The sequence below is a fragment of the Felis catus genome, chromosome A3 (assembly GCF_018350175.1).
Source record: "Felis catus isolate Fca126 chromosome A3, F.catus_Fca126_mat1.0, whole genome shotgun sequence".
Lineage (NCBI taxonomy): Eukaryota > Metazoa > Chordata > Mammalia > Carnivora > Felidae > Felis > Felis catus.
In genome coordinates this window covers 31487845-31515844 of record NC_058370.1, presented here as the reverse complement: position 1 = coordinate 31515844, position 28000 = coordinate 31487845, and the positions used below count along the sequence as shown (strand labels likewise).

Genomic DNA, 28000 nt, shown 5'->3' with positions numbered 1-28000 from the left:
CTTGTCCTCTGGCGGTGCGTCCGGTTCGCGGACCGCTCTCTGCCTCAGCTCGGTCATGCTTGGAGACCCCGGCGCGACGCCGCAGCAGGCGAGCAGCGCAGCCGCCGGAGCGGGCAGCTCAGTGCGGGCGCGCGCGGACTCCGCTGGGCCGGCCCCGCCCCGCCTGAGCCGCTTGCAGGACCCACCGCAGCCCTGCCGCCCGCCGTGAAACTCTGCCCCGCCCAGTGCTGCCGCCGCCCTTTCACCCAGGCGAAGCACGGTCAGCTTGCTCCACCACCCGCCCGCTAGCTCCTCTCGAGAGGGCGGCCCTGGAGCGAGCGCGCACGCGCACAGCCGCCATCACGGCCCCAGAGACCCACCAATGGCGCGAATCCGCCAGGGAGGCGGGGCGGTAGGGGCGGGGCCGAGAGGACCGGAGAGGAGCAGAGAGGCGTGCATTGGACTATCAACGTGAGGAGGCGGGAAAAGGCGTGTGTTTCCGAAGGAGACTAGCCAATGGCAGCTCGGGCCTGACCTTGGTCGGCTGGCGCTGGCGCCCAGGATCCTAAAGGTAAAACTGGTAGCCGGGGGTAGAGGTGGGAGCCTTGAGGTTCTTGTCTGGGTGGTGTTTTGTTGATCTTAGCTTCGCGTCCTCTGTAACCGGGGCGCGTCCCTCACACGTGTAAGCAGATACTTATTAGGCCCCGAGTGGAAAGGCCTGCGGAGCCCACCTGTGTAGGAGAGACTCACGTGATAAGGAAGTGAAACCCAAACTTAAGTCGGCTTTGCCTCTCCAAGCGGTCTCTAGTACTTATTGAGTGTTAATTATGCTAGGCACTGAACTAAGTAATCGCCTTATCTATCTCACTTAATCTGCTTGGAAGTGGATATGATTTTCGTTTTACAGAGTTCTTACACGGCTTTTCAAACTTCTGTCTTCTGGACTGTTGAAAGACCTTTTCTTGGACGGGAATGCTGCCTTCTTCGTCCACAGTGGATCCCCGAAGTACCTGACACATCCTTGGTACTTGAATGGATTTAAAAGTTCTCCTAAAGAAAAATGATTTAACCAAGGTCTCAACAGCTAGAAAGTGCCCACTAGGAATTAGAACATAGATCTATTTGTTACCAAAGTCCACGATAACCATTGTACATACTGCCTGCCTTCCTAAATTCATTCATACCTTTGTGGTTCAAACATTTCTTTCAGCGGTTCCTATTCTCTGCTTTGTAAGTGATGTAAAACAAGTATGAAATGGGATGCCTTCCCATAAATATACTGTAATTTAGCGAGAGAAACTTGCACACGTAGGAGTTGCAATTTCGTATTAGCAATTTTGACCTTAGTTTTGGATGAAGTAGTCAGAATTCTGAGAAAGGCTTGTTTCCTTGATTTGTATAAGTATATTCCCAAGCTCCTGTTAACAGTGCTTGAGAGTGACAGTAAAATAGGCATAGAGGAATACTGAATCCGGGTGTGCTTTTTTTTTTTTTTTTTTAATATTTATTTTTGAGAGACAGCGTGAGCAGGGGAGAGGCAGAGAGAGACACAGAATCCGAAGCAGGCTCTAGGCTCTGAGCTGTCAGCACAGGACCCAACTCGGGGCTCGAGCTCACCAACCACGAGATCATGACCTGAACTGAAGTTGGTCGCTTAACCCACTGAGCCACCCAGGCGCTCCTAGGTGTGCTTTGTTTTCTACCAACAATGTTGCACAAATACTTGGTGGGTTGTTTTTTTTTTTGGGGGGGGGGGGAGAAACAGATCACTCCTTTTAAGCCATACTTTATTTATAGAAAGCTTTGCTTGGGGCGCCTGGGTGGCTCAGTCGGTTAAGCATCTGACTTCAGCTCAGGTCATGATTGTCCGACTTCAGCTCAGGTCACAATCTCGCGGTCCGTGAGTTCGAGCTCCGCGTCGGGCTCTGTGCTGACAGCTCAGAGCCTGGAGCCTGCTTCGGATTCTGTGTCTCCCTCTCTCTCTGCCCCTCCCCCGTTCATGCTCTGTCTCTCTCTATCTCAAAAAAAATAAATAAAAATATTAAAAAAAAAAACTTTGCTTTTGTATTTTGTATTTTATTATAAAAGTAAATAACATACTAATGGTAATTTTAAAGCTCTTTTAATCTGTTGAGGACTGTGTGACCACCATTTTGACCAATGTCAGCGGTTACTTCATCTAAAGACCAGACACGTATTGAGTAAACTAACCAAGGTTTATTATCTAAAGGATGTAGAAGGATGTCAACACAGAGAGCCAACAAGGTCATCCTCTGAGACAGAAGGTGTTTGTATCCAGATCATTACTGTTAGGGTACTTACATAATTGTGAAAGGTCACAACTGAGAAGTAAGCATCACAGCAGTCCTTCCAGCTCAGCTGTTGCCTTTCAAACCCAGCCTAATATAAAGGAGGCTGGAGAGCTGTGCATACAAATCAGAGTTTCAGAATGGACAGTATGATTACTAGGGTAGATAAGCCCCTGCAATTTGGCCTGAACAAACTTCTCAGCCATTCCTCTCAGCCCTGCCAGGCTAACTGAGCTTAGACCAAGAACATTACTGAAATCAGTGCTGTAGAGAACAGGGAACAGGTACTCAGACCTCTGAAAGCCATACTAATAGGCCTTTAGGCAAGCTTTAGGGTCTAGCTCTCTCTCAACTGTAGAAAGAAATTTTTAAAAATCTCCCCTTATCTCCAGCCTGAAGAAAGATTTTGTTCCTTTACATTACCTTACACCTCCTCCTCTATTCCTGATTTTTCTTTTCTAATCCTCATAATAGCTCTTTCCCTAGGGTCATTTCTTCTGGGCTTGTAGCATATCTTGTTTACAGTGACTTTTTTTCATTGCATTCCTGCATTAGTTCCATTATTTTTAGATGTTACTTAGATCAGTTGAGGTAACTAACAAGAGAGTCTTAAACCCCCCGGAATATTCAGGCTGACTGTGAACTCAGTGTAAGTAGACAGCTATTGCTATAATTATTATTCTACAATAAAAACACCTCCCCCCTTTCTGATATTTGAAAACTACATTGGTACAGCAAGATAATTCTTCAGTTACCTGAAGAATTTTCTTCTATTACATCGGAAGAATTAATAATTCTTTAAACAGTAACTTTTTTAAAAATTGTCAATAAACAAATACAGGCTTTATCTGCTTTTTATCTTGCCCTCCATATCGCCTTTCTAGTTCTTAGCCTGACAAGTATTTTCAGGGAAACCTTACTCAGTTTAATGAGGCAACATGCAAAATGGAATTACGAGTGCATCTGCAGAATTGTCAAACTTCTTAAAGCTTCAAAAATGCAAATCCTGCCCTCCCACAAACTTAGTCAATCATTAGACAGTCCGTTTAAACTATAATGTCAGTTTCCTCTCGGCAAATTGTAGGTCTGATTTTTTTCAAACCAATAGTCTACACGGAGGTGCTTTAAGCTGTAAGCAAATATTCATCTATTGATCACACATGGTGAGAGACAGTACTACTCAGGCCTCATTATTTATTAGAATTACCTGGAGAGCTTCTAAAAGATACTAATGGAGGGCCCACCCTGGACCAACTAAATAAGAATCTCTGAGATGGAGCCTAGAGGAAATAGGCTTTTTGTTGTTGTTAAGCTCCCCAGGTGTTTCTAATGGGCAGCTAGAATCGAGAATCACTCATACATGATACCACCTTGTAAAGAAATTTGCCAGAGATTATATAAAATAGTTTACAGCATTTTTCTCTCCCAACATTCATTAACATTTTCTGATCAACAATACATATCTGATGAAGAATGCAGAAAAATAAAATGGAAAATGCAGAAAAATATAATGGAAAACATTACAATCATTTATGGTATCACCAGCCACACATAATTATTGTTATCATTTACATTATTGCATTTTCATTCTATTTTCTGTGCACTTATACCTCGATATAACAATTTTAGAAAATTGGAATACTACTATTTATACCATTTCATAATCTGACTTTTCTCTTTATCATTATATGCCCTTTGAGAATGGTATTTCAAAGACCCTTTAGTATTCTTACAGATTTACCATAACAGCATTTTGTTACTTAACGGTATTTTGTTAGACCTCAAGGTTATTTCCACTTTCAGAGGAATTTTTTTTTTTATAATTTGTTTTTAATGTTTGTTTATTTTTGAGCGAGAGTGAGCAGGGGACGGGCAGAGAGAGAGGGAGACAGAATTGGAAGCAGACTCCCCATAGCGCAAAGCCAGATGTGGGGCTCAAACTCATCAATGTGATATCATGACCTGAGCCCACGTCTGAGGTTCAACCTACTGAGCCACCCAGGCACCCCTCAGAGGAATTTTTAATAATTCTACAAGAAATAAACATTCTTCATCTTGGTAAGTACCCCCATTACTTCTTTAGGAAAAAATCCTGGAGTTTGAATTTGTGTGTCAAAGAATAAATAAAATTTGAAGGCTTTCTGTACACATTACCTAATTCCTACGAGAAAAAGTAAACCATTTATACTCCTATTTTCAATGCATGAAAGTGCCCATTTCCTTGATTTCTTCCTATCAACAAATATTAACACAATTTTCATTAATTGGTAGGTTATAATTCTGTCTCCCTTTAATTTACTTTTCTTTGTTTATTAATGTGGGTAACCATTTTTTCCATACACTTACTAAGACTGAGCCTTGGGACACTGGAAACTACCTACTTCGGCTTTTGTTTAGATTGATAAAGTCACCTTTTCTCTTGAAAAGTGAAAAGTTTGAATTAGGTTCTCTGCGTGGAAACTTAAAATGTACTAACCAACCACAGTGCTTTCACGCATACTGAAGTTTTAAAACTTATGTTTTAAAAAAACATTTTAAAAATTTAAAAAAAACATTAAAAACATTAAAAAAATTTTTTAAAAAGGGGGGCACATGGGGGTTCAGTTGGTTAAGCATCTGACTTCAGCTCAGGTCATGATCTCATGATCCATGAGTTCGAGTCCCGCGTCGGGCTCTGTGCTGACAGCTCGGAGCCTGGGGCCTGCTTCAGATTTTGTGTCTCCCTCTCTCTCTCTGCCCCTCTCCCACTCATGCTCTGTCTCTCTATGTCTCAAAAATAAATAAACATTAAAAAAAATTGTTTTTAAATTTATGTAGCCATTTCTTATGTTTTATGAAGTTTTTCCTTTTATATTTAGAAACCCATAGCAGGATCTCATAAATAATCACCAGAAGACTTCTACACATCTTTTTGGGTTTACATTTATTTGAATTTTTTTTTTTTTTTATGATTTTATTTTTAAGTAATCTCTACACCCAATGTGGGGCTCAGACTTTACAATCCTGAGGTCAGGAGTCACATGCTGTACCAACTCACCAGACAGGCACCTCCATTCATTTGAATTTTAATTCTTTATTTATTTTGGAATCTATTTTGGTGAAGAGTTATTAGGAAGAGTCTATAGCTTTATTATTTCCTAGACATTTAATGAGTTTGATAATCAATACATTGTTTCTCTCGCTGATTGGAATAGCATCTTTACCAGATGTTGAAGTGATCCTCTAAAAACAAATTAGATCTTGTCAGTGACCTTCTGATAATTTTCCCTTGCACTTGCAAAGTCTCCAAGCTCTCATTTCTGCTTCCCTTTGCAGCTTCATCTTGTACCACACTCCCCTTTTCTCAATGTGTTCTAGACATATCAATCTTTGAGTTCTATTATATGTCAATTACATCTCAATAAAACTGGGGGAAATTGCCCATAAAAAAAAAATCTTTGAATTCTAAAACAAACTACTATGTGAACATCTTCTAAGTATGCTGTCCTTTTTCAACATACTATTCTTTCAGCCTAGAATGCTTTTTTTTTTTTAATGTTTGTTTATTTTTTGAGAGAGAGAGAGAGTGTGTGTGAGTGGGGGAAGGGCAGAGAGAGAGGGAGACACAGAATCTGAAGCAAGCTCCAGGTTCTGAGCTGTCAGCACAGAGCCCAACGGGGGCCTCAAACCCACAAACCCCAAGATTATGACCTGAGCTGAAGTCGCTTAGCCACCCAGGTGCCCCAGCCGAATATACTCTTTCTTCCACTCTCCAAACAGCTAGATTTTGTGTAAAATTCTACTACCTTGGAGGGCCTTCTCTGACCACAGATCATAGTCATTCATAGGTCTTCATTTCAACTGATCACCTGCACTGTGGGTGCCACATGGGTGGAATTTAATTGCCATTTAAAATGCCTTCAAATCCATTACACTTAGATCTGGCATTAAACCAAAATGTTATTATGTAAGCAAAAGGCAAAGAAACAGAGTAGCCAAGTTCCTGGAGGGAACACATTCCCCATTTTGCAAAGAATTCCCCATTTTGCAAACAGAATAAGAAAGGAAAATACAAATGAATGAAACTATTACGTTTTGATATTAAAATATATGCAAAAGAATAGTTGATCATACATAAAGCAAGAAGGTGCCATATCAAAATTTACAAATGCGAAACCATCAAAAAAATGAAAAGGCAACCTACTGAATGGGAGAAAATACTTGCAAATCATGTAACAGATAAGGGACTATCTTACACAACTCAATAGCAAAAATAATCCAATTTAAAAATTGGGCAGAAAATCTGAATAGACATTTTCCCAAAGAAGACATACAGATGGCCAACAGGCATATGAAAAGGTGCTCAACATCATTAACCATCAGGGAAATGCAAATCAAAACTACAATGAGATATCATCTCACACCTATTATCAAAAAGAGAAAAAATAACAAGTATTGGCAAGGATATGAATAAAAGGAACCCTTGCACATTGTTGGAGAGAATGTAAATTGGTGCAGCCACAATGGAAAACAGGATGGACGTTCCTCAAAATATTAAAAATAGAATTGCCAGGGGTACCTGGGTGGCTTAGTCGGTCAAGTGTCTGACTTTGGCACAGGTCATGATCTCATGGCTTGTAGGTTCAAGCTCCATTGACAGCTCAGAGCCTGGAGCCTGCTTCAGATTCTGTCTCCCTCTCTTCCTGCCCCTCCCCTGCTCGCACTATGTCTCTGTCTCTCTGTGTCTCTCTCTCAAAATATAAATATTAAAAAATAATAAAAAATATAAATAGAACTACCATATAATCTAGCAAGTCCACTTCTGGATATTAATCCAAAGAAAATGAAAATATTAATTTGAAAAGATGGAGACAACCTAAGTATTCATTGATGAATTTATATAGAAATTATGATACATATATATGTGTATTTACACAATGGAATATTATTCACCCATAGAAAAGAATGGAATCTTGCCATTTGCAACAGTATGGTTGGATCTTGAGGGCTTTTATGCTAAGTGAATAATTCAGACAGAGAAAGACAAATACCATATGATCTCTGCATGGAACGTAAAACAAAAACAAAACCAAGCTCACAAATAGAGAACAGATTGGTGGTTGCTAGAGGTCGGGGGTGGGGGTGGGAGAAATGGGTGAACTGTTTCCTTATTTGTTTTACTTTAAATAAATTGACTTAAACATTTTTATGGGGTGCCTGAGTGGCTCAGTTGGTTAAGCATCTGACTTTGGCTCAGGTCATGATCTTGTGGTTCTTGAGTTTAAGCCCCACATCAAGCTCTCCGCTATCAGCACAGAGCCTGCCTGGAATCCTCTGTCACCCTCTCTCTCTCTGCCCCTCTCCCACGCATGCTCACCTACGTGCGTGCTCTCTCAAAAATAAAGAAACATTAAAATATATATATATATTGGGGCACCTGGGTGGCTCAGTCGGTTGAGCACCGACTTTGGCTCAGGTCATGATCTCACAGCTGGTGAGTTCCAGCCCCACGTCCGGCTCTGTGCTGACAGCTTGGAGCCTGAGGCCTGCTTCAGATTCTGTGTCTTCCTCTCTCTGCCCCTAACCCACTTGCATTCTGTCTCTGTCTCTCTCAAAAATAAACATTAAAAAAAAAATTTAAATATATATATATATTAAAAACTTTAAAACATTTTTTCTTTAATTTACAAACAGGTGGCAGAGACTTGGAAGAGATTCCAGAGACCAGAGTAGCACTCTTGAGAATGCTGCATCATCAACACCTGTGATAACAGAGTATGCTAGCATATGGAAAAACAGCAGTATTAGCAACTGTGAGAAACTAAATGTGGAGAAATACTAAGAATGTCTTAATTTATTTTGTATTTTTATGTATGCACGGAGTAATATGCAACACAAATATTTTAAAGAAACTAAAATTTCTTTCAACAATTGCAAAATAGAAATTCTAAATGATAAAGTATTATGTGACCATTTAACATTTTATATTTTTTTTCTTGTGCTACACAAAATAATGGTGCATTATACTTCGAGGTATCTTACTTTCCATGAAATAGATTCATCCAATAGAATTGCCAGAGGGAGAGAATAGTGTAGGGAAAGGCAATATGTGAAGCCCTAAGAGTTGAGAATATTCTAGATATGATGCAATACATAAATCTTCTGATTCAGGACACAAAACTCCCTGGACAGCATAAATAAAACTAAATCCACATCAAGATATGTAGTAGAAAAACATTCTACAGACCAAGATAAGATAGCAAACACAACTAAAGAGAAATGCTATAAGCAAAGCAAAAAAACATGACAAAATGGGGGAGAATATATGAAATGGGGAAATGATTAATATATAAAGTGGTCCCTGTAATCAATAGGAAAAAGAACTTATTTTTTAAAATATTTATTTATTTTTGAAAGAGAGCGAGAAAACAAGCAGGGGAGGGGAGGGAGAGAGAGGGAGAGGCAGAATCTGCAACAGCTCCAGGCCCAGGCTCTGAGTGCTCAGAACGTGAGCCCAAGGTAGGGCTCAAACCCACAAACTCTGACATTAGGACCTGAGCTAAAGTCAGACGCTTAACCCACTGAGCCACCCAGGTGCCCCAGGAAAAAGAGTTTAATAGAAACAATGGTCAAGAAATATATATGAAAGATGTCCAATCTATAACAAATTTTTAATTTGGAAATTGGAATTTTCACAAAAATGAGCACAGACTTTAAAACAAGATTGCTAATATCCACTGTTAGGAAAATATGGAGAAATGAGCATGCTCACAGTCTTGGTTGGAAGGTAAACTGCAGTCTTTCAGTGGTCAATTTAGTAACATTTATCAAAACTTTAATGTGTATGCTACTTCAAGGAGTCGATCTCATAAAAATCAGCTAAATGCTCAAAGGTGTTTGTAATTACAAGAAATTGGTAAATTAGATTACATGCATAGGATATTATGCCATCTTTTTAAGAAATGCTGATATAAAGATGTTCGTGGCCTAAAATTAAATATATCTTACCAAGTACATTGCAGAAGTTTCCTGTATGAATCCACTTTTGTTTTATAAAAATGTGTATTTGCAGAGAAAAAAAAAAAGCTTATAAAAGTTGTATACAGTAAATGACACGAGCTTGGTGTGCGTGTGTACGGGGCGGGGGGAGCGAGATGATTTTGTAGTCATAACTGTATACCTCTTTACTGACTTTTAGGAGCACATCACCTCGATAATAGCAAAAATAAAATGCACATTTAAAACAACTGTAATTCCTCAGGCTGCAAGGCGCCCTTTACTCCTGGTAGGCTGGATTTGCGTCTTGCTTTCACTTTCGCGGCTAAATTCTTTCTACTCCTGAAGCGGGAGGTTGAGGAGGCAACATAAAACTAACTCAAAGCCCACCCCCCCACCCCCGAATTGGGCCTGGCCTTCACAGAGGCCTACACTTGCCAAGCGTCCGGGTTTCCAGAACAGAGCAAAAAACGTAAGTGGTTCTAGAGGAGGTGGAGGAGCCGCGCTCCTGCCCCGACCCCTCACCCAATCCTCCAATGGGTGTTCGGGGAGGGCGGGCTACCTGCAGACTTGGGGCACTATTGGCCCTGGAGTCTCTCCGCCCGGGCAGTGGGCGGAGCAGCGTGGTGACGTGTCCATACGGGCGCCGAGGCGGAGAGCGCGCGCTCGCAGACGCGGCTGTATTAAACGGTTGCTGGCGCAGCAGACTGGTTATCTTCCTGGGTCTCGGGCTTTCGCTTGTGCGTTTGCAGGCTCGCTCTTACCCTGTGACGCCCAAGTAGGCTACAACTTCCTCCTTATTTTCGCCTGTAGCCGCGTCGTTGCGACTCTGCCACCATGTTCGAGGCGCGCCTGGTCCAGGGCTCCATCCTGAAGAAGGTGCTGGAGGCACTTAAGGATCTCATCAACGAGGCCTGCTGGGACATAAGCTCGAGCGGCGTAAACCTGCAGAGCATGGACTCCTCCCATGTCTCCCTGGTGCAGCTCACCCTGCGTTCCGAGGGCTTCGACACATACCGCTGCGATCGCAACTTGGCCATGGGTGTGAACCTCACCAGGTGAGCCCTGGGGTTGCCGAGAGCCGGGCTCTGGTGCACCCCCATCTCCTGCTCTTGGCGGGAGCGCCTGCGTGAGTCGGACCTTCATTGGCCCACATGGACCGTCTGCGCCATCTCATTGGCCTGCGACACCGAGGGGCGGGATCTAGCAGAGCGCGCGGTTCGGAAAGCCCGCGCTGGCAGCAGCGCGAACCGGCTCTTTCCGCGCCAAAGTCACAAAGCGGGTGGTGGCGGGAAAATGACGGCTTCTCTGCGGTGGCAGGAAGAGACTTGCACAGTTCTTTGGCCATTTGGTCCTGGCGGCCTTGGATGAGAAATCTATGGCTTGATTGACTTAGAGCGTGCCCTAGTTCTGTCACTCTACCTAGGGACAATCGGTTGGTTCCGGTCTTTTATTCTTACAAAGTTTCAGTGAACACCCTAAGTTTCTGGACTTAAAATTTCTCCAGGGCAGTGGCTTGCAACTTTTTGGTCGCTACCTGTCTAGTACATAACCATGTTTAAATCTTAAGGCTTATGAGAAATACCCGGACTACATGCAGTGTGTTTTAATGGGTATCTTAGATTTTTAATGATCGTAACGACCCAATAATTTGCTTCACCTACCAAAAGGATTTGCAGTTCATAAAATACTGCTCTTTTGTTTATATCCAGAATTGAAATTGCTATTGGTAGGGTGTGTGCTTGTTAAAGTATAAATACTGCCAAATTGCACTCCAAAATGGCTGGACGGCCTAATGGGTATAAATGGCAACTCCTTGTTTTAATTGCGTCAGAAATTAACGATCTTGAGAAGGTGGTGTCAGTTTTAAATCCTGTGTCTTCTGTGCTCTAGCATGTCCAAAATACTAAAATGTGCTGGCAATGAAGACATCATTACACTAAGGGCGGAAGATAATGCAGACACCCTGGCACTTGTATTCGAAGCTCCAAGTAAGTCATACTCTTCTACAAAGTTAGAGGAAATTTAAATGCAGTGTTAAGTATTTCTCAAAGTTGTGAGAAATTTAAGGTAATGTTTGTAAAACTTTACATCACTGCTATAAACTTACATGCTTTTCTTCAATCTGCTTTCTTTTGGTAGACCAAGAAAAGGTTTCAGACTATGAAATGAAGTTAATGGATTTAGATGTTGAACAACTTGGAATTCCAGTGAGTATGAAATTTTCTGAGTGAACTGTACACAAGTCATGATAGTTATATATGTTAATACAATTTAAAGCCCAGTTCCCAACAGCTATATGTCTGCTGATAAATGTTCCAAAGTGGGGTTTTTAGTACTTAGTCATTTGTAATTTCATTAAACTACAGTACTCTAAAATGGATCATTTCATTCCCGCTAAATGAATATTTGCATTAACCTCCGTGCTTTTTTTTTTTTTTTAAGTTTATTTAATTTGAGAGAGAGAGAAAATGGGGGCGCGGGACAGAGAGAGAAGGAAAGAACCCCATGAGCCAAAGTGGGACACTTAACCAGCTGAGCCACCCAAGCACCTGTCCCCCTTTTTTTAAAGACTTTTTAAAAAATATTTTATTTATTTTTTGAGAGAGAAAGCAGGGGAGGGGCAGGGTTGAGTAGAGGAACCGAAGTGGGCTCTGTGCTGACTGGCTGACCACAGTGAGCTTGATGTGGGGCTCAAGCTCAGGAACCACAAGATTATGACCTGAGCTGAAGTCAGACGGTTACCAACTGGGTGATCCAGGTGCCCCTGCACCACCCCCCTATTTTAAAGAGTATACTTTAAGGCTATACTAACAAATTCATTAAGGTTAGGTTTATCAAAATCAAGAGAGGAAGAGATGTTGGGATGTTTAAAATGCTTAATATTTTTTGTCTTGTTTTGGAAAGTAGTTGGGCCTGCTTACAACATCCATCATTGTTTATATGTCATGGGCTAATGCCCTCTTGATTTAGCCTTGGAGGGTGATTAGGGGAGGCTCTTTTCCCTGGATAGCGCATTTATTATTACAGGTCTAAACTCTAATTTTAGTTTTCTTATGATTATTCTTACTATATACTTGTTTTATATCTGCATTTATTTTTTTGAGTGTTAGAGTGTGTTAAGAAATCACACAATGAGTAATATTTCAAAGTAATCAGGAAATCTTAAATTCTGAATTCTTGTCTACATGCTGAGTCTTCAGAAAGTGAGGATGCCAAATCTTTAATTTCCAGCAACTGACCTTTAAGTTTGTTTGTTTTTTTTTTAATAGGAACAAGAGTATAGCTGTGTAGTAAAGATGCCTTCTGGTGAATTTGCACGTATATGCCGAGATCTCAGTCATATTGGAGATGCTGTTGTAATTTCCTGTGCAAAAGATGGAGTGAAGTTTTCTGCAAGTGGAGAACTAGGAAATGGAAATATTAAGTTGTCACAAACAAGTAATGTCGATAAAGAGGAGGAAGCTGTAAGTTTTTAAGTAAACAATACTTTGAAGAGAATTATAACCCTGCTTAACATTAGTCGGTTTGGGCTGCTATAGCAAATACATTGACAATGGCTTATAAACAACTGAAATTGATTTCTCACAGTTCTGGAGGCTGGGAAACTGGCAGATTCAGTGTCTGGTGAGGACCTGCTTCTTGGTTCTTGGAAGGGTCAGAGGAGCTGGCCTCTTTTATATAAGGGTACTAGCACAAAGCACCTCCCAAAGGCCCCACCTCCAAGTTCCAACACATTGGTGATTTGGTTTTAACATGAATGGGGGGGGGGGGCACACAAACATTCAGTCTATAACAAGGTAATTGTAAATCAACAGAAGTATCTACTTGGAGGTAAAAATCTACCTTTTAGGAGCTCTTTATGTGATCTTTATATTAACTTTCTGCATGGAAGGCCCAATAGGGGGCCTAGAGAACTCCCCCCATTTAGCAATAACACTCTAATTACTAAATATCCTTAAATTAAGGTTTTCCTATAAATTGGGTGCTTTTTTAAGATCCTTAGAGTATTTATAAACTAATATTTTGTAATTTACTAAAAAAAACTTGCTAGCCTTTGAACCAAAGCATCAGTTAACTCAGTAAATGAAAGGACCATCGAAGGTTCTAGAAATCTCCGTAGGATTATTAGGATTAAATATGGTAACGTATTCAAAGTGGTTAACACAGTGTCTGACAATGTAAGTTTATAGTAAATATTAGATATTATTTTCTAGTCCCTTGCATGAGTAGTCAACCTTCAGTTTAAATGAAGGTAAAACTCAAGTTTAAATGAAGACTTAAAACTATTACTAACAAAAGTCCAGGGGCTAATTCTGAATTAATAACTCCCCTGCCAATCTGGATTTTTTTTGTTTTAATCTCAAACATTAGTTCTTCTATAAATATTTTTTATATCTGAAGCATAAACATTTTATGACATTCTTTGATATTAAGGAATTTTTCAGTGTTTCCTATTTCCTTGATTATTTCTGGGTGTGTGTGTGTGTGTGTGTGTGTGTGTGTGTGTGTGTTTATGTTTGTTTTGAGAGTGCAAGCATGCCAGAGAGTGTGTGGTATGGGGGAAGGGCGGGGGGGGGGGGAATCCCAAGCAGGATCCATCCATGTTCAGTACATCAGCTCTATCTCTTGAACTGTGAGATCAAGCTGAAATCAAGAGTCGACCACTTAACCAATTGAGCCATCCAGGTGCCCCTAGAAGTTTGTTTGAATCAAGATTTTAATAGGCTGTACACATTATAGTTTGGTTGATGGGCCCTCAAATTTATTTTAATCTATCGGTTCTCCATTCAGTCTCTGCGCACCCCCCCCATTACAATTTGTTGAAGCAAGTCCTTTGTCATTGAGTTTCCCCAAACTCTGGATTTTGCCCATTGTATCCCTTATGTCAATATGCTCCTCTAACCTGTATTTCCTATAAACTGGTAGTTCCAGCTCTAGAGGCTTGGTATTCAGTGTTTGGGAGTAAGAATACTTTATAGATGGTGGTGTGCCTCCCTCTAGTAGGCATGAGGTGTCTAGATACATTGTTTTAGCAGCCATAATAATTGTTTAGAATCCTTGTCATTAGGGTTGTAATGTATTAACACATTCCATTCTTCATTTATTAGAAATCTTCCCATGAAGAGCAGCTTTCTCTTAACACATAATTGGATTACCTGAGGTACAGTTAATATGAGAAAGGCAGACTAAATACTTGATTCTTTTGCTTTATTTATCAGTCTTCAAAATTAGTTTCATACCACTCTCCAAAGTAACCAATAAAAGTTTTGGTTTTGGGGGCACCTGGGTGGCTCAGTCGGTTGAGCATCCGACTTTGGCTCAGGTCATGATCTCTTGGGTTGTGAGTTCAAGCCCCGAGTCGGGCTCTGTGCTGACAGCTTAGAGCCTGGAGCCTGCTTCTGATTCTGTCTCCCTCTCTCTCTGCCCCTCCCCTGCTCATTCTCACTCTCTCAAAAATAAATAAACATTAAAAAAAAAAAAGTTTTGGGGTGCTTGGGTGGCTCAGTCGGTTGGGCATCGGACTTTGGCTCAGGTCATGATCTCACTGTCCGCGGGTTCAAGCCCTGCATCGGGCTCTGTGCTGACAGCTCAGAGCCTGGAGCCTGTTTCGGATTCTGTGTCTCCCTCTTTTTCTGACCCTCCCCTGTTCATGCTGTCTCTCTCTCTGTCTCAAAAATAAACGTTAAAAAAAATTTTTTTTTTAAAGTTTTGGTTTTGGTTTGTTTTTAAATGTATATTCTAAACATGCGTGCAATTTTTCTTGATGTTTTTCAATAGGATTAATCTTTTGTTTTCTCTTAGGTTACCATAGAAATGAATGAGCCTGTTCAGCTAACTTTTGCACTGAGATACCTGAACTTCTTTACAAAAGCCACTCCACTCTCTCCTACAGTAACACTCAGTATGTCTGCAGATGTACCCCTTGGTAAGATAAGTTTTTTTTTTAGGTAAAACAAGGTACCTTGTTTTGTAGGTAGTATATGTAGTCCTTCCCAATAATTAACTATGTTCCTGTCTTCTTTCAGTTGTAGAGTATAAAATTGCAGATATGGGACATTTAAAGTACTATTTGGCTCCCAAGATCGAGGATGAAGAAGGATCTTAGGCATTCTTAAAATCCAAGAAAATAAAATTAAGCTCTTCGAGAACTGCTTCTGAGATGCCAGCATGTACTTAAGTCTCTTCTGTCACCAAATCTGTACCTCTCAGTACATATGTAGATATTTTATGTAAATAACCTATTTTTTCCTCCATTCTTTACAATTTGTTTAAAGAATAAAGTCCAAAGTCAAATCTGGTCTTGTTAACCTAGAAATATCTCTGCCTTAACCTAGAAATACCCATGATTTTCATAACAAAAGGGTTTTGACTATAAATGCAGTTTTAATTTTTTCAATTTAAATAAACGTTATTTGAATTTCAAACATCACAAGACAGTGCCTTCATTTGGACCATGACTGTTGTAGGTATCCTAGGGAATTCACTTCAAGCTACTGTTTTCTAGAAATGTGTTTATTTTTTCAGTCCAGGGGAGCCTGATAAATAATACATTGATACAGCAATAAAAGTATTCCAAGTACAGTAGCTGACAAGATATTTGGGGGGAGAGGATTTATTTGTCAAAATTACTTTGGTATTCTTCTACCTTTAACTCAAGAAATGAACAGAAGTATAGACCAAATCCTACATATTTAGTTATTTTGCCAATTTTGTTAGCAAAACTAACACTTTAAGAAGCTTTATGAACCCAAAGCCGTGTGTGCTTTAGAAGACTAGCAGTGCTATAGGGCAGTGTTTCTTTAGCCTATGGAGCCTTTTGAAAGAATCTTGAAAGATTTAGGAGATATGAGTTAAGGCCCAAGGAGTGTGTTTGTGCAAAAATAATTTTTCTAGTATAAGTAGCCTTTTGGGGGACTTAATCCCAGCACTTGCGAAACAGACTGTTGAAATGTACCTACTAATGGTGCCACAAGGCCACAAACTGGCATTCTACATATGGAGAATTGTTTCACTAAAGTCCTTTTTCCCGGCGTATTTTGGGCTTGGCGGTTTAAATAAATGACTGATTTCTTTGGTGTAATACCTGGAAGAAGTCACAATCCAGTAGGTTACTGTTCATTACCTTCTGTGTGCCTGGGGGGTGGGGAAGAAGACGGAAAAGGGGCCTGATGGGAGTTGGGAGTGATGTAACTAACTTATCTAGAATGTGGTGATGATTCCAAGCCTATGCACTTGTCAAACTCCTCCAATTGTACTTTATTGTATGTAAATTATACTTTAATAAATCTGACCTTTGAAAAGCTTCATGTGCTGCAAAATGTCCCTTGTCGGCGGGATTCTTACCTGGGCAAGACCTGATAGGCGAGGAGAGGGAAATTGAAGCACAAGAATGTGGGGGCACTCGAGTAGTGTTGGGGTACTGACTAGCAAGACCGCTACGCGCCCTGAAGGAAGACCCGCAGCCCTGGGCAGTGGATAGGAGACCAAACAGTTCCGGTTATCCGGTGCCTCACCGGCTCGGCTTTCGTCTGTCGGGGGCGCCACCACCACCGCCCGAGGGATCACGGAAAGAAACACGTAGCCTGCTTACCCGGGTCTGACTGTGACCCAGGCGGCCGGTCACCCTAGGCACCCGCACAACCCTGTGGAGGTGGCCAGCAGCAAGCCCAGGCCGCAGCGACTGCCGCTAACCCACAGAGAGGCACTTGCCGCCGGAGAGTTCCGCCTGCAGCACACCCCCACCAGCGTAGAGCTAACGCGGGACGTTCCCGAGCTTGGGATGAGAAGGCGTCGCTCTCGGTGACGCCACTTCCGGCGCGCCGCCTCTCGTCGCGCCACTTCCGCCGCCGAGCTGGACGGGAGGGGCGGGTGGCCGTTGGGTGAGGCGTGCCATGAGGCCTCGGGCGCCTCCGCTGCCAACCGTGAGCCAGCTGTCGGCGCGCGGGCGGCCTGGCGCGACGCTCCGGTAAGGCGTGCGTGCGGCGGGGCGGGAGCAGAAAGCGCCCCCCCTCAGGCGCTCGGTGGGGCCGAGACTGCGCTCCCCGCTGAAACCTAGCTTCGCGCCCTGGGTGTGCAGCGTTCGCCCGCCGCGGCCACGGCCGGCCTCTTTCCAGAAACCGGTTTTGTGTGTTCACCGTCTAAATTCGCGTCGGCTTTTAGTTCTCCTCCCGCCTAGGTCTGGAGACGGGCAGGAAGGTAGCGTGTGTGGATGTGCGTAGTGCCAGGCACTGCGCAAAGGGCTTTGCTGGTGCTTTTCAAGTCTCGCAGCCTTCGGATGCTGACGGAGGTTGGGGGTCTCGGTGCAGCCCGTTAAAAAGAGCCTGTTGGGAACTTGGACTGGTACTTTGAAAGCCTCGGGTTACGTTTTTCCTTCCTCTTACCCTTTGCATCAGTGAGCATTCGTGTCCCTCTTCCTCGCTTCCTGCTCTCTTTTATGTTTCGATGCAGGTGTATGAATAGGTATTGGCAGAGTACGTAAACTTTTTTCAAGAAGACAATACAAATCAGAGGTGATTAAATGCCCTCAACCCCCACCCCAAACCCGTAGTTTGGACTTTAAATTTCATAGAATTAAGTTTAGGTTATCGTGTAATCGGGATCGCAACACTTGAAACTTTGTGAGCTCATTTTAGAAAAGCATATAAATTAGCATACTTGATTCAGTACTTGATTTCTGCACTGGTATGTAATTGTTAAAAAGTGACATTTGCAGTTAGCGCCACCAATTCCATCATAATGCTGGTTGTTTTAGGTTGACTGTGGACCTCTTAAAACAGATCATCAATATTTGGGATTAAGTATATAGAAAGCACTTAGAATAGTACTTGGCACCTAACCAACACTGGGTAATTATTAATTGATATTATTATAATGATGATGGTTATTTGCAAAGTGTCATACCAGAGGAATGCAAAGTCTTTATGGTTTCTGGGGGTTTTTTGTTGTTGCCCTTATTGTGAAATACTTCGCTTTCTCTTTTTACAGATACATTTCCCCTTTAGAAATAGCTTCACAGTCAAAATAGATTTACTTGTTTTATTCATATAAATTTGATTTTATGGAGGAAAAGTGCACAAATTACAGACGTTGTCCAATTAAAGTGTCATTGTTTTTAATCTTATCTGCTATCTCTTAAACTAGTGACAAAACAGTCATTTCATTACTGAAGTTGGTTTTGAATATTTTGGAAAAAACAAGTTTTTGTTTGTTTAAAGGAGCTAGAGAAGTAATTTGGAAAATGAAATCACTACTTTTAGTGCTAGGGGTGGGGCAGAAAGACAGGCAAATCAGAAGGCACTGGTACAGTGCTGATAACCAGAACCCATAGTGCTGATAGCCACATTTACAAGAAGCTCTACAGATCTTTGCATTAAAAGAATAATATCCGGGGCTCCTGGGTGGCCCATTGGGTTAAACGTGGACTTCAGCTCAGGTCATGATCTCATGGTTTGTAAGTTCAGCCCCAAAGTCGGCTCTGTGCGGACAATGCGGAGCCTGCTTGGGAGTCTCTCTCTCTCTCTCCCTCTCTCTCTCTGCCCCTCCCTCACTTGTACATGCACTGTCTCCCCCTTCTCAAAATAAATAAACTTAAAAAAAAAAAAAAAGAATGATACCCATCAGGGGGAATCAGCAAAATGCTAATGTGAGTGTATTCCATATTCCACCTTCCACCCTCTCTCCCTTCCTGGCAAATAGGAGTATCCCTAGAATATATGCTCCTCTTGCTTTTTCCTGAAGCAGGGACAGGGCCAGGCAGTACAATAGCAGAATGACTGAAAATGTGGACTTTGGTGTCAGATTTAGATTTAAGTCACCACTCTTCCACCTACTCTCTGTGAATTTGGAAAAATTAGGAGTCAGGGGGACATTGGTGACAAGGTAAACCAATGCTTCTTGGTAAATGTCTTGGCTCTCATTCCACCAGGACAAACCAAAGTAGATGCATAATGAGAATGTTTTCACTTTGTCAAAGGAATATCAGATTTTAAGTGCAGTGGAGCAGAAATTGCCAGTTGCTTTGTGTGACATCACAGCCCCAAACGCCAGTATATCCAGTATACGTAACACAGTGTTGTCATTTGCAGACAATAACAGTTTTCTTTGTTTTCAGACTGTAGCTGTGTCAGTGTGTTATGATGCCGTCTCGTACCAACCTGGCTACTGGAATCCCCAGTAGTAAAGTGAAATACTCAAGGCTCTCCAGCACAGACGATGGCTACATTGACCTTCAGGTAAATGCAGAAGGGAGCTGATCAGACCAGCTGGCTCTGTTTCTGTTGAGTTAGCAGGAAGGCCTTGCAGGTGGAGGTTTTGCTAAGCCCCTGGGGATTAGAAGGAGCAGCAAGAAAGAAACTAAGCCCTGAGATCCTTTCAGCCATAGTTTGCAGAAGGAAGGACCTTGGTAGAGCAGTTTCAAACCAATATAAATATTGTTCATTTCTAAGAATTTTTAGTTGTGACACATGACACCAGAGCCCAGTAGTTGCAAATTTTATCTCGTGTATCTGGAAAATACTCAGATTATGTTTTGTTAAGTAGAATTTTTCAAGGACTGTGTCATTGGTTCATTTACACTTTAGTCAAAGCCAGTTCATCTTTTAAGGGAGAAACTCACTGCTAAAGCCAGCAGATTGTGGGAATCTTCCTTCTTTCCTGATGTCATGAGATCCAATTTATTAAAGGTATTTTTTGTGGCAAACAGTAAGTAAAACAATATTTATTAAGTTTGTATCCTACCCTGATCGTTGTTTATAAAATACTTACTGGTGTAACATCTTCTTTTGTCCACTTCCCCTCAGAATACCTTAGGTGGGACCAGGGCCAAGGAGGAAGTAGCAGGAACCCATCCCTTTAAATATAAAAAAATCAATTATTCTTGGCATTCTTTGGACCCACACTTGAAGGAGAGAGATTTTGTTTTGTTTTAAAGTATACATCTGGGAAGCTTCCAGCCAGTTAGGTCAGATGAGGCACACCTTAGAAAGCTTGTCTCTGATCTTAACTTTGAATCAAACTTATTAAATACAAGTCAGGTTACTTCATGGGGCAGGCAAGTAATGCTTGAGAAAAAGCTATTTTTAAAACCTTTTGACTATATGCTGACTTAACTTTGAATGCCAGACATTACTTTTTTTTTTTTTTTTTTTTTTTTTACTTCTCCAGAGCATGATGTTCACTCTCGAATCCCTGTAGATTAGTACAGCCTTCCATGTGCCAGGCATCTAATAAACCTATGTCTAATCAGTGAATGACCATGAAGTGTCTTTTGTTTTTGTAAGAAAATATTTTCTTATGGTACAGTGAATGGTATGTGGAATGAGATTAGAGGTAGAAAGAGTAACGTTTTGCCGGGATTCCTTTGAGTGACTGTTAGAGCAATAAGTAGAGCTTCACCTCCTGCTTGTCCCTTTCCTTTCTGTCCCAGAGCTGTACTGAGTAGTAGGACTTCCTTCAGGGCACACAAAGCATCCAGATTGGTTCTTATTATCTTCCCTGTTTTAAAGTGTCTGAGTCCTGGTGTTTTCATAATGCTCTGCCTTTTTTTGTTTCTCTTCCAGTTTAAGAAGAGCCCTCCTAAGATCCCATATAAGGCCATTGCACTTGCTACGGTGCTGTTTTTGATTGGCGCTTTTCTCATTATCATAGGCTCCCTCCTGTTGGCAGGCTATATCAGCAAAGGGGTAAGCAGAAGCATTTGTGGGAATGTGCCGTAAAATCTTTAAAGTGTGAGTCTGGGCTCTGTTTTATATTCATATCTAGTACAGCAGATTCCAGCAGTAAGAAGAAAACTATTTTCTTCTAGATTTTGTTCTCTGACCACAAAACATGTGTATCTTTGTTTTGAGCAACAACAAGCTTGTCCCACGGTTTCTATGAGGTGGGTGGGAGCAGGTAGGCAAATTTTCCCTCTGAGATGTTGGGCAGTTTTCCGACTGTCATAATTTGGAACAGCAGAGCCAAGCCTGGCATTGAGGACTCCTGATGGATAAAGGCTGTAACTGGAGTAGAATGTGTTATTATAATTTTGCATGCCAGGGTTTGGGGAGAAGCAGTGAGGCTTGTATAGGTCTGGGGCCACTGACCAAGCCAGAACTTGTGACTCATGAGTCTTATCCTTCTTACACTGGGTTTGGTTGGAGTTCCTGTTACGATTCAGTATTTTATCTTCAAAACCTAAAGTGATATTTGGTGTTTCTTTCTCTCAGGCTACATACAAACACTAATACAGAGTGTCCAGGTTGTTCTGAAGTAATAGTGATCATAAGTTATGTCTACTTTTTTTTTTAAGAATTTATTTATTTACTTTGAGAGAGTGTGTGTGTGAGTAGGGGAGGGGCAGAGAACGAGGGAGAGAGAGAATTCCAAGCAGGCTCCGCACTGTCAATACTGAGCCTGTATTGACAGAGCCTGATGCAGGGCTTGAACTCACAAACCCCTGATCTGAGCTGAAACCAAGAGCCAGGTGCTCCAGGTTGTCTGTTCTTCATTTTTTTTTTTTTTTAATTTTTTTTTTTTTAACCTTTATTTATTTTTGAGACAGAGAGAGACAGAGCATGAATTGGGGAGGGGCAGAGAGAGAGGGAGACACAGAATTGGAAGCAGGCTCCAGGCTCTGAGCCATCAGCCCAGAGCCTGATGCGGGGCTCGAACTCACGGATTGAGAGATCGTGACCTGAGCTGAAGTCGGACGCTTAACCGACTGACCCACCCAGGCGCCCCTATGTCTGTTCTTCAACACGCACCAGGCCAGGGGATGATGGTCCTATTACTCTGCAGAGGGAACACAGTCAAGAGCTGAAACTGTGGGCGTTAGAGAAATGAGGAATAGCATGTTGCAATAAAGTGGCTGCATGTGGCTTTTTTTTTTTTTTTTTTTGGAGACAGAGCAAGGGGGAGGGGCAGAAGGAGACAGAATCATAAGCAGGCTCCACACTCATACTCAGCACAGAGCCCGATTCAGGGCTTGATCCCATGATCCTGGGATCATGACCTGAGCCCCTGCATGTGGCTTTTAAAAAATGTATCTGGAGTGCCTGGGTGGCTCAGTTGGTTAAGCAGCTGACTCTTGATTTCACCTCAGGTCATGGTCTCATGATTTGTGAGATCAAGCCCCAGTCAGGCTCTACAATGAGCATGGAGCCTGCTTAAGATTCATTCTCTCTCTCTCTCTCTCTCTCTCTCTCTCTCTCTCTCTCTCTGTCCTTCTCTGTCTCTCCCTCCTCTCCCTCCTCTCCCTCCTCTCCCTCCTCTCCCTCCTCTCCCTCCTCTCCCTCCTCTCCCTCCTCTCCCTCCTCTCCCTCCTCTCCCTCCTCTCCCTCCTCTCCCTCCTCTCCCTCTCTCCCTCCTCTCCCTGTCTCCCTCCTCTCCCTCTCTCCCTCCTTCTCTCTCTCCTTCTCCCCCCGCCTCTGCCCTTCTCCCTTCCTTGTGTGCTCTCTCTCTCTCTCTCTCTCTCAAATTAAAGAAAAATAAATGTATCTGATCTGCTTTTGGTTCTTAATCTATTTAAAATTATTAAATGGCCGCCAGATGCTTACTTGCTGCAATCTGTGTTTGAACACTTCACTTCAAGACTGTGCCTTCAGTTAACTTTCATTGCAACATGCAGTACCAGTGTAATTATAAAATTTGAGATTGGAGGTGAGATCCACATGCAGCAAATATCATTTTACCTTGGATAATTTGTTTGCCTTGTGTGGTTTTTCAAAAGACTGCTTTATAAGTAAGGGTAAAAATGGGTTTGGTTTCTTTTTCAAGTTTATTCATTTATTTCGAGAGAGGGAGAGCAAGAGAGAAAGTGGGGAAGGAGCGGATAGAGAGGAAAAGAGAGAAGCAAGCAAGCTCCACACTGTCTGCACAGAGCCCAACCTGGGGCTCGATCTCGTGAATCATAAGATCATGACCTAAGCTGAAATCAAGAGTTGAAGTCTTAACTGACTGAGCCAACCAGGCACCCCACATTTTGCTGGTATTCCTGAGTGTGCATCTTCAGGATACATCTGTAACAGTTTTTACATAAATCCAAGGGCACTATCTTCTTATCTTTGACCTTGTTCTTCTTCATATTTTTGTTAGCTTTTGGGGTTTGTGTAGATTCGTGTTTAGTTTTGTTTGAGGAAGACTGTTTTGTAAGGAGGTGCTGTGTATTTACTATGGCAGATTGGTTCTGAAACTTCAGTGTTAATCAGAATCAACTGGCAGACTTGTTAACACATGGATTCCTTGGTTCCACTCCCAGAGATTCCAGTTCTGTAGGTAGGTTGTCAGAATCTGCATTTCTAACAAGTTCCCAGTATTGCTGGTATTGCGTCGACCTCATTTTGAGAACCATTGCGTTGCATTAGGAAGCACGTAATGGTTATCCTGATTTTTAGTTGCTATTAAGATAAATTGTTGTGTTTGAATGTCTTCAGCCTAATTCATTTATGATAAACTTCTCCATCACCCTTTATACTAATGAATCCAGTTCGGTCATTTTCTGCATTTATCAGCTGAAATTCTGCTATAAAGAACTTTTCAAATCTATCTGATTACCCCAGAATATAATATGTGTAGTGAAGGTAGGAAGAATGTTTATTCCTCTTTCACAACTTTTATAAAAACATACCTTGCAAGCTCAACAGGTGATCAAATGGTTAGAATCATTATAAACTAATGTTTTTTACATATTTGTCTCAGTCCTAGTCCCTATTCTTTTTAATATCTAAACTGTCCCATATTTGGCCAGTAGGACCTCTGTGTGTTACTCTTGTGTCTTTTAAACCTGACCCACGTAGTCTTTGATAGCTTTTTTGCTTTCTGGCACAGCAGGTTATCCTAGGCTCATCTGTACATTGCCTGTCCCCCAACTAATAAACAACCAGTTCTCTGAGGAGCCCTGGTTTCTTTATAGGAGGTAGATCACAAATTGGTCATTAATGGTACTCATGCTTTGGTTTTCATAGTTTCTGGGCCTTTTCAGTGACAGAATTAGGAAATAGATTTTTAAAAAAATTTTTTCAATGTTTATTTTTTTTAATTATTATTATTTTTTTTTAACATTCATTTATTTTTGAGACAGAGCATGAACAGGGGAGGGTCAGAGAAAGAGGGAGACACAGAATCTGAAACAGGCTCCAGGCTCTGAGCTGTAAGCACAGAGCCCAATGTGGGTCTTGAACCCACGAACCATGAGATCATGACCTGAGCCGAATTCGGACGCTTAACCGACTGAGCCACCCAGTCGCCCCAATGTTTATTTTTGAGAGAGAGGCAGAATGCGAATGGGGCAGGGGCAGAGAGACAGACACAGAATCTGAGGCAGGCTCCATACTCTGAGCTATCAGCACTGAGCCCAGTGTGGCTCAAACTCTCGAACTCAGATCATGACCTGAGCTGAAATCAGATGCTTAATCGACTGAGCCACCCAGGCACCGTGATACCTTTTTTTTTCATGTTTATTTGTATTTGAGAGAGAGAGAGAGCGAGCCTGAGTACACATGGGAGAGGGGCGGAAGAGAGGGAGACTGAGGATTCCAAGCAGGCTCCACGCTGACAGCAGAGCCTAGCATAGGGCTTGAACTCAGGAACTGCGAGTTCCTGAACCGAAGTCAGACACTTGACTGACTGAGCCACCCAGGCGCCCCAGGAAATAGGTACTTTTTAGACGACAATTTCAAGTAAAAAATTTAAGATTAGAGTTGAACTCAATTTCTTTGATTTTTATATGTATGCCTGTCCTGATGATCGCGATATCTTGCCTTCCTTACCTTAGTGTATGTTACACATATAATAGCTTTAAAATAAGTGTGAATGTTAATGCTAAGTAAAAAAAGGCTGAATGCGCTGTAAGTTTTCTTTGTAATTCTTTTAATCCTTAGGATATGTCCTTTTAGGGATGTACAGTCAATATCCTGCAAAAGATAAAAGAAGCAGGAAAAACAAGAAAAGTAGCACCAAGTATGTCAATTGTGAGAGTTGTAGACTTTATTGTTGTTGATGTTCACATAGTCCCATCTTTGGCCTGAGAGAGCCCCTTCAAGTTCTCTTTTCTTGTTTTGTTTTGTTTTGTTTTGTTTTTTTTCCCTCCTGGGTTTTAAGCTTGTTGAGTCATTGTGTGCAGCTGAGGCTGCTTGCCTTACATGTATTACCTCCTCTCGTTTTTCTGTAACCGTAGGAGGTAAATACTCCTGTTGCTGTTTTTGAATGAAGCAACCGAAATTATACTGAGTAGCTAACCTATCAGTGTACATTGTGTAAGTAGCCCTGTTTAAATGAGATTTTTAGATTGGGTTTAAATCTTTAGATGAGGGAAAGCCTACAAATAATGGGAAAAATCACAAAAGAAAAAGAGGATAGGTTTAACTGTATAAACGTTTAAAACTATACATAAAGACAAGACACAGAGCAGTTTTATAAAGGTGGATTCATTCAATACACTTATATGTTGGGTGCAGCTGGGAATACAGGGATGAACAAAGTCCTTGCCTTCAGGGAACTCCCCAAATATTTGAAGCCCTGCTGATAAAGAGACTAAACGTCATTCCTTCCTCTTTGACCTGGGAATTGTGCTCATGGGAATATACACTAAAGAAATACTCTGAAAAATGCAGATGAAGTTTATTGTGGTATTCTGTACAGTCGGCCGTGTGTGTGTGTGTGTGTGTGTGTGTGTGTGTGTGTGTGAGAGAGAGAGAGAGAGAGAGAGAGAGAGAGAGAGAGAGAGAGGTGTGGTTGAGTAAAGTTGCGGTGTATCCATTACAGTGGAATGATAGACACCATTAGTTGACATATAATGTATCAGCTTCAGGTGTACAACATGATTCAATATATGTATAGATTGGGAGATAATCATCACCACACATAGTTACAGGTTTTTTTTGTGATAAGAACTTTTAAGATCTGTGTCAGCAACTTTCTAACATGAAACCCAGTATTGTTAATTGTGGTCACATGCTCTACATTGCATCTCCGGAACTTACTTATTTTGTAACTGGAAGTTTGTACCTTCTGACTGTTTTCACCGTTTTGCGTATCTCCCAATGAAGAGCTTTTCATAATATTTTGGCAATTGCTTGTGAAAATAGGGCACAGGGTATGGTGTGTTTACAACTAAAAACTAGAATGGAGAAACTAGAAATAAGTTCTTTCTTTAAAATATTTAGTGCTTTGCAGTTTTTCTACATTTTATAATAAGGAGGAAAAGAGATGTAAACCTGTTCCCTTTGGTATATTTGGGTATTCTACCCAAAGGAAATATCCTGAAGAGTAAAATACTGTTATGTGGATTGAATCCATGGCTTTATTTAAAATTTACGATTTGTGTGGTGCTAATGTGTTTGCCTCCTTCTGCCACCAGGGGGCAGACCGGGCCGTTCCCGTCCTGATCATTGGCATCCTGGTGTTCCTGCCAGGATTTTACCACCTGCGCATCGCCTACTATGCATCCAAAGGCTACCGGGGTTACTCCTACGATGACATTCCAGATTTTGATGACTAGCACCTGCCCTCAACCCTGAGGAGAAGAGTCACAGATGGGACTGAGACCAGCTTTAAGATACTGAGCAGAAACTGTGGTTAAGGGCTAAAGAATTCTGCAAGTTGCAGACGTTCAACAAAAGAATGGCCAGATTTTATGGGTCCATCCTCAGGATGTCAACTGAGCTTACAGTTACCAATTAACTAATTAGGGCATGCTCTGTTTTTCGTCTCCTGGCCCTAGCAAAAGCTGACAAGTTTTCCCACACGAATATGTATCTTGGAAGGGTGGCAGTGTTCATGGTGTGGGAAAGCAGGAGGTTATTCTGTAGTGGGAAGAGTTACTGCTACCATCCTTTTTAGCTTTCAGCATTTCTTTTACATAGTCTTCGTTGTCGGTTTGTTCTGGTGGCAAATGGAAGAATTCAGTGTCTCAGACTTCCTGTTACTAGTAATTTATTTTGAAAACATTGAAGTATCTTATCCCTACACTCATCTCTAACTTTGTGTTCTAGTGGAAGATCTTGGCAAAATCAAGTGTCAGCGTGGGTGCAGTTTTACTTGGTTTCTTATTAGCAGCAGCCAGGACTTTTTAAAATCTCAGATCAAGTTTCCAAAAGGTAGACACTTGCTCTGTTCATCCATCCTTAGCTCTGATTTGGCCTACCAGTAAGCTGGCCAGCATATCATTTGGGTCATTCTGTTCTTTGTAGATCAAGGTGTTCTGTATACCATGCCTTTAAGGACTGAACTTTTGGCTGTTTCCTAAGGAAGAGGTACAGATAAGTGGTTATCATTTAGAGATTATAAGCCTGTTGTTAGCACCTTATATTATGATGTCATTTTGCTGAAGATCCCAAGACTCGACCTGGATCCCTAGAGGACTATAGACTGCCTTAGTTTGATTCTGTTTCCTAGCTTGCAAAAAGTGACATAATCAAAAGAAATTAAAATGCCAATATCTAAATCCTAGACTTAAAACATGTTACTTTTAAGTGTATTTCAGAAAACATTAAAAAAAAAATTGTTTTTAATGTTTATTTCCTGAGAGAGAGACAGTGCAACCAGGGGAGGGGCAGAGAGAAAGGGAGACCCAGAATCCAAAGCAGGCTCCAGGCTCTGAGCTGTCAGCACAGAGCCTGACGCAGGGCTCAGACCCACCAGTCTTGAGATCATGACCTGAGCTGAAGTCTGACACCCAATTGACTGAGCCACCCAGGCACCCCTTACTTCAGAAAACAGTTTAATGATTGTATGTCCCCCTTTTTTCTTTCTTTTCT

At 41.6% G+C, this 28000-nt stretch overlaps 3 protein-coding genes and 1 long non-coding RNA gene across 6 annotated transcripts in view; 3 read left to right on the top strand and 1 right to left on the bottom strand.

The window, feature by feature from the left end:
* The window catches only part of CDS2 (CDP-diacylglycerol synthase 2), a 56099-nt gene extending 55762 nt beyond the window's left edge, over window positions 1-337 (bottom strand). The window contains exon 1 of the mRNA XM_011280916.3: window positions 1-337. Within this exon, the coding sequence (XP_011279218.1) occupies window positions 1-57 (57 nt within the window). The 5' untranslated portion in view covers window positions 58-337.
* On the top strand, window positions 269-8245 carry LOC109498072. The gene is made up of 2 exons (XR_002154651.3): window positions 269-550; window positions 7962-8245. It is a non-coding gene; the product is annotated as an uncharacterized LOC109498072 (long non-coding RNA).
* A 1659-nt stretch (window positions 8246-9904) lies between these two features.
* Window positions 9905-16571, top strand: PCNA (proliferating cell nuclear antigen). The gene is made up of 6 exons (XM_003983740.5): window positions 9905-10321; window positions 11157-11254; window positions 11406-11473; window positions 12536-12730; window positions 15069-15192; window positions 15293-16571. Exons 1-6 carry the CDS (start codon window positions 10101-10103, stop codon window positions 15370-15372), a joined length of 786 nt encoding a protein of 261 aa, XP_003983789.1. The 5' UTR covers window positions 9905-10100; the 3' UTR covers window positions 15373-16571.
* A 504-nt stretch (window positions 16572-17075) lies between these two features.
* Window positions 17076-27692, top strand: TMEM230 (transmembrane protein 230). Of its 3 annotated transcripts, none has more exons than XM_006929932.4 (4): window positions 17076-17232; window positions 19378-19498; window positions 20825-20947; window positions 26602-27692. In XM_006929932.4, exons 2-4 carry the CDS (start codon window positions 19400-19402, stop codon window positions 26740-26742), a joined length of 363 nt encoding a protein of 120 aa, XP_006929994.1. In that variant the 5' UTR covers window positions 17076-17232; window positions 19378-19399; the 3' UTR covers window positions 26743-27692. The 3 variants fall into 3 exon arrangements, with proteins under 3 accessions (XP_006929994.1, XP_044909782.1, XP_006929995.1); XM_045053847.1 differs by lacking the exon at window positions 17076-17232 and adding an exon at window positions 17650-17776; XM_006929933.3 differs by lacking the exon at window positions 17076-17232 and adding an exon at window positions 19870-19948 and having other exon boundaries at window positions 19372-19498.
* Window positions 27693-28000: the final 308 nt, after the last annotated feature.